General features: G+C 38.5%; 1 protein-coding gene across 1 annotated transcript; it reads left to right on the forward strand.

Annotated features, from left to right (window-relative positions):
* Positions 1–3,160: 3,160 nt before the first annotated feature.
* On the forward strand, positions 3,161–7,104 carry zgc:162592 (uncharacterized protein LOC561993 homolog). The gene is made up of 2 exons (XM_067599267.1): positions 3,161–4,159; positions 5,476–7,104. The coding sequence occupies exons 1-2, from the start codon at positions 3,358–3,360 to the stop codon at positions 5,769–5,771; spliced, it is 1,098 nt and encodes a 365-aa protein (XP_067455368.1). The 5' UTR covers positions 3,161–3,357; the 3' UTR covers positions 5,772–7,104.

Here is a 7,104-nt window from a genome sequence, read left to right on the forward strand (position 1 = left end):
CAATTGCAAGCGTGTATAAATCCATCTTCTCTCTATCTCGCTCATGTTCGCATGGCATCAACTACATTTACACATGCACCGTTGGGCAAGTACTGCTTGTGTGTGTGCACGCCCACACATGTAGACCCAACATAGAAACACACACAAGCACTCCCTCTCTGTCATATAAAAAGACCTCATAGACTTTAGCCACAAAGAAATACTCTGAAAAGCCGCTGGATTTATGAATGAACTGAGAGGGGATGAAAATGGCTCAGAGTGCACTTCTTCACTCTTAAAATTTACCCCCCAATTTTTTGAGACACAGGCTTTACATTTGCGGACAGACCTTTTTATTGGCTGTGGGTTTATTTAGTGGAATAATTAGGTTGTCAGATAACACTAGCCTTGAATATTTTTCTGCTAATGGAAAGCAAGAGTGGAACATTTTAAGAGGGAAATAAATGGATTTGGTATTGGCACCTTTTATGTGATAAAATAGGATACCACTAACTCTTTGCACTTTAGTCCATCCTTCCATGTCTTTCCAAACGAGACAGAATCAGGTAAGAAGCATGCAATCGACTGTGGAACGAACATGAAGGAGTGCACTGGGGGAAGGGGACTAAGAATATTAACCCAAGAGCCTGAGTCCACCCCCTCCTCCAGGCCTTATGTTAGACATCACCAAGAGAAATCCGCTCATTAGGACAGTAAGAAACACATATATCAAACGCAGATAGCTGTCAGTTCTCCTCTGGGGGATCCACCCCTTGGTAGCAGAACAGAAAAGCTGTGTCTTAAGGCCATATATACATGTATATTTACAGTACATCCTGTGTGTGCTGCATACCTTTTATAGGAAAGGTTCCTCCCATGGCACACAGTAGCAGCTGCTATACTACTATTTAAACATTAATATTATTAGCAGCAGATTCTTAGGAGAGATAAAAGATTGATTACTTTGAAGCCCCTAGGACACTGCCTGGAAAGGTGATGAGTTTGGAGTTAAAATATTATTTTATTACCTGAATTGTACATTACAAATATCACATTTAAATTCTTCTTTATTGTGGTTTCCCATTCATTTGCATGAAGGATATTTCTTGAGTTCATTTGATGAATCCACTGTGATGTCAAGGGTTCAAATCTTCTTTTCCTTTATATAAACCTTTATACACTAAGACAAGTAAGATTGTATGATTGTCTGCTAGAGATATAATAAATCATAGGTGATATTACCGTCCCTGTGGATACAGGGAAGTAGGTGACCGTGCTCAGAAAAAGTCTGTATGCTGTTTAATGGACTGACTGTCACACAGAAGACTACCTCTGAAACAGATGGTTACTTGAGTGAGAAAGGTTAGTGACAATCTTCCCTGCCCTTGTCTTTGCCCTTGAGTCATGCAATTTTTTTGAAAGAGGGCAGTTGGCAGCTACCACTCAGCAGTGCAGACAAAAACACTTAAGCTTCTCACTGGAATAGGAGGTGGAGAGGAGCCTGACACTGATGGTGTATGATCGTTGAAATTGGACCATGATCTGTTGTGAGATGTCCTTCTGAGGCTGTGACAGAGTGTACATCTTCTGTGGGCCCTTCTTTGGTGAAGATGAATTGTTTGTGATGAAAGCTGTCGAGGTGGGCTGCACTGCAAACTTGTAGCTTGATAGAATGTGTGGTTGTGAATGCAGTCAAGAATGGCATTTTTATTTGCAACAAACACAGCCATTTAAAAATAGTAACGTTAATAGTAAAACATGAAAGGAGCTGTATTACAATGTTTCTATAATATGAATTATTCATGATAGATATTGGATACATTTAGTCCTTAATAATATATTGAGGCTACAGTCCTCTCTCGCATGGTATCTTCATTATTTCCAGTTAGTGAGACAGAACCACTGAATGCGATGAAAGCCCCGCAGGGCTAACACTTTGTCTTACTAACTGTATTAATAAAGCCATAGTGAGAACACACAGGTCAGTTTCTACATACCATAAAGTAGTTTAGCCCAGCTCCTATGTATATAGTGTGCTAATGTATAAAAACTCATTGTGGGCTGTAGGTTTGGTGGATTCTTACTGCATCTAAAAATCTTGATCTCCACAGACAATTGCATCAATAGCATGTCACAGAAACAGAACCCAAGACTAGGACTGTGTCTAACTCAATTATTAGTGGTTTGATTTAACTTGGACTGTTGAAGTTTCATATTAGCTTAACCTGAAATCTAGGGTGTGCACCCAAAGCCTAATGGTTAAAGTGCATACCACATAACTATAATATCCATGGTTTGTTTCCAGCCAGGGAGCGTTGTTGAAAAATCTGAGTTTCCCAGTCGTAATTACGACTTGGATGTTGACAAGAACCCTATTTACAAATAATTTTAAAAAATCTAAATTTATCCTTTAAACCAAACAGTCACACTTGTTGTTCCCACCCCTCTCTGACAGGAGTGCTCCCAATTCTTTCATACTTACTGTTACTACCGTTGTTACAGAGATCTCATATTCAAACACACACTCACACACATGCATTTATGAATTTACAAAGTTTGATTTTATGAATAAAAGTGCAAGTAAATTTATATTTGTAGCACATAGTGAAATTGTGCATGTGTGGATAAAGTATGTATTTCAACATTTTGGACTGATTAAAGAGTGTACTAGCCTTTGTCGCTTAATTTATTTATCTTTAACATTTTCTGCCTTTATCAAGGAGACGCTGCAGTTCATGGTCTTTTTTACACCAGCCCTACTTTTATCATTTTCAATTCAGGTTTTGGCTTCTGTGAGATGGTTTTTCCAAGTGTCCATTTTTCAATTAAATATAATATCACTTAAATACCTAAAATAATTTTTAAATGCACTTTTTAAAAGGCAATTTGCGTATGTATTTGGAAGACTTCTTAAGTTAGTCTGTGTTACTATATGATTTTTAAAAAAAATATTACATTCTGTTTTCCCTGTCCTCTTCTCTTTTACCATTTTTCCTTATAATTGTGTAAAGTTCTTATGAAATAAAATAAAAAAGTGAAACATCTATTGTATAAATAAATTATGCAATTTATAAATGTATGATTAGAAATGAGCTAAAACTATAAATTAATCATTGTGGTATCAGTAAAAAAAAAAACAACTGTTGATGCTGCTGCAGTGGATTTCAGAGAGGTGACTGACACCACCCGACACTAATTGCCTCAGGTGTGCTGCTGATTGTTCAGGTTGTAGTAAAAGGCTACAAGCAGCTGCAGAGCTGCTTTCTAGTGTAACCTCACATCTTTGTTCATACTTTTGCTCACTTCAATGGACTTTCATTTACTTTTTTGCCGCATGTGCTTGATAATTTGGTCGCAGTAATGCCACTCTGAGGAAAAATGTTTACAACACTCAACACGTCAAATTCTGACGACTCCAACCTGTCAAGTGCTGACTCTCAGAGAGTGCTCGAGCTGACTCATCGGTCCGTCAAAGTAAGCATAATAATCGTTTTGGGCGTGATGATCACTTTGGGAAATATTGCAGTTCTCCTGGTTATTACTTCCTCCGTAGCTGGTTGGTCAAGAAGCTCTCGGTACTTCCTCCTCTCTCTCACTGCTGCAGACACTGCGTTTGGACTGCTGGTCATGCCCTTGAATCTCTGGGTGAGTCTGGTAAAGGACTACAGTGAAGGGCCAGATGTGCTTTGTCATGTCGTGGCCTTTTGCAATGCCACAGTCTACTCCACCTGCATGTATACACTGGCCACCATAAGCCTGGAGAGGTACATAGCAGTGTTTTACCCGCTGAAATACTCATCTCTGATGACACGAAAAAGGACATTGCTCCTGATTGCCTTCGCCTGGTGCTTCCCTCCGTGTTTACTTTCGCCAATACCATTTCCAGATGGCATTATCGAGGTTCATTTTTCTACTGCATCACTGGTCTGCAATCCATCCTACTCTACAAACACGGTATACACCCTAAGCTTGACATGTTTTATATTCTTTCCTTGCTCCATCATTATGACATATGCAAACCTGAGAGTGTGGTGCGCTGCCAAGAGACAGAGACTGAAACTACGCAAATACAGCGGTGCGCATCGCCGCAGACACAACGTTGCATCCAGAGTGCTCGTGCCTGTGATGGCAGCCTACTACACCTGTTGGACACCCTGCATGGCAGCTATGATCTACAATGGTAAGCATGAAATAAGCAGTGGGAATAAGCTTCAAAGGGGGTTCATTGCAAGAAAGATTAAAAAATCGCCATTAGGATTTTGTTGATGAAACTCCTTTTGTGGGATTTCTTAGAATAATATAGAAGATGGATGGATGTCTGTGACTTTCTTACAACTCCTTCACATCATGGTACAAGTACAAATTGGCCTGAACATATAGTTTTGCTCCAATCTGCACATTTACCATATTTTGGCTCATCTCTCTATACATTTAGACAAATAGTTAAACTTGGCTTCTAATAAAATCAAAACAAAATTGTTCAACTTTCAACGAGTGGAAAATACCTACAGATGCAAAACTAAATATAGAAGTCACAGGAAACATTATTCCTTCAAGAGGGAAAACCACTCTGGACATTTCTCTTTTGTTAAGGAGCTTAATGAGGTAGCCGCTGCATCCTGGTGATATAGAGTATATCAATCACTATAAATAGATTTATTTATTTGGATCTCCATTAGCTTCTACAGTGTGGTTGCTAGTTTTCCTGAGGTCCACTATAACTGTTGTGAAATATATAAAAACTGCTCTTGCAACACATTTTGTATGGCTAGGTTCCTTGTGTAGTGTAAGTTGGTGTAGTGTAGTAGTTTTTTTGGACAAGGACTATACATGGGAAGTGTCATATTGTTATTGTACAGCTTTAAATTGTGTTGGGTCATACAAAAAGTACATCAAAGTTCAAACAATGCTTTCTTGATATTGTGTTTTGTATGCTTGACTAGGATTTCTGCCTCCAAATGGGTCCTAAACACTCCTATGTTTAGGACCCATTTGCTCTTAAAGAATGTAACTTTAATGGCTATTTCCCCCTTTATAAATCCATCCATCAATTTCGACAGGGATTGTACTGAGAGAAATGGCTGTCAAAGTTATTTATGTAATTCTGGGCATGAATATACTGATTCATGGCCAGTTTTATGAGTCAGACCTTTTTTGACTTTTTCTCATTTACCCCCACCATGTGCTGTCTTGGAGTAATCAAGTGGAGTCACAGCTGAATATTTTTAGAATTGGAAATCTTTTTCCAAAAAGGGCTGTAATTCATCTGATATGGATGAAAATCCCTGCAAAATGAAGCTGAAAGTATTAACTTAAACTTCAAAGTGAGCTAATGTCCAAATGATAGTGAGCATCACTGCAACGTAGTCATCTCTTAATTTGTACTTTTATATCTACATGTTAAGTTAATGACTTCATATCACTGCTGTCAAGGGAATGACTCACAATAAAATGTTGAAATATTACATACTCATTTACATATTTTCTGACCCACAGCACTCTCAGGTAGCAGTGTACCAGAGTGGATTGAATTTGTGGTGGTATGGCTGCCAACCTCCAATGGTTTCCTCAACTGCATCTTCTACTTCTGGATCAACAGAAGCTTCCGCAGGAAATTCCACCTCATCCTCCAGAGGCTGGCTCTGGCCCTCTGCCCCGAACTGGCCAAAACCCTTGGGTGCTGCACTACTTCAAATACACAGTTTGTGTCAGGAATTCTGGATAATAACAACAGTGTCCATGAGCGGTCCTCCAGTGTGTCCTCCACCTGCACCCTGCTGAGCTTGGCTTAGGACTTCTTCACCTGCGCCACTGGCATGTTGGAGGACATGGTCAAGGACCTCTGTATTGTCTTGCTTTGTGTGACTGGGCTGGTCAACTGAGGCCAAGTCATTGGCGTATCCATAGAAAGGCATTAAGTGTGAGAACTAGAGTAATGGGTCACTGAGTTGCAATGCAAATGGTTTGATACTAAGACAGGCTATGACAGCTATGAAAAAACTTGAGATGTCCACTGTGCACTCTACTTCATTATTATTTGAGTTATTTTGATTGTTGTATATGTTTTTTTTCTTTGTTTTTTTTTAAATCAATTTTCAATCTAAAAATTGTGTTCTGTTGACTGGAACACAAGCTCAGTTTATAACTTATTTGGATTTTTTTTGTTTTACCCACACACACATCTGTTGCCAAGATGTGATGCAGACTTTACCTCTTAAATCACTTTTTAGTTGTTTTATAGTTAGCCTTCAACCTAGTCCATGCCCCAGAAATATCCACCATCACTTTCTGTACAGCTATAAAATGAGTATTTTAACATTGTCAGATTCTGCATGTGTGGATTTGCTGCTTAAGTCAACATATTTCACTTCAAACATTCAATACTAGTCGATTAGTTCATCACAAGAAACTGGTATTTAGACTTCTATTCACAATACATTTCATGAACCAGCATCACTATTTGATTACTTTGAGGGATTGAGCATGTCTACCTTTTCCTCAATTTAAACTGTGAGTCGGAGACCTTGGCATATAACAGCTGGGAGAAGTTAACCTTTAAGTCACAGCATTTCAGTGTATGCAAGGAGAAAAGTAATTAAGCAGCCACACTGTAGAAAGGTCACCACATTTGTGCTGGCAAGCGATAACTTGGGTAACTTCTGAGGCTGTGGTTGTTTACTTTGAGCTATTAATCCCATGATGTACCCCCTCAGTATATTCCACTACAGCAGGGCTTCAACTTGGCAATGACCATGTCATCTTGTCTGAATAGAGTTTACTGTCATGAAGGTTGATTTAGATTTAATCTTGGTAATCCTCCCAAAACATTCAACAAAAAATGACATTTAGAACCATTTTATGCAACTTATTTTAGTTTTCAGAATGCTGTGTAGTGTCACCATGATTCATTTTGGGCATTAGCAGTGGTGACCCTCTCCACAAAGTTGTAGACATCAGAAAATGTCTTTCACTAAATCATGTGAGGGAAATGACTTCAATATGACCTTTTGTATAAATTAATTTTGTTATGTTTCTAAAATCCTAATATTATAAAGAATTAAGAAATAACTTGATAATGTATTGGTTTATGAATTATCTATGAAATAAAGCATTGTGCCTTTTGAA

The sequence above is a fragment of the Thunnus thynnus genome, chromosome 1, assembly GCF_963924715.1.
Source record: "Thunnus thynnus chromosome 1, fThuThy2.1, whole genome shotgun sequence".
Taxonomy (NCBI): Eukaryota; Metazoa; Chordata; class Actinopteri; order Scombriformes; family Scombridae; genus Thunnus; species Thunnus thynnus.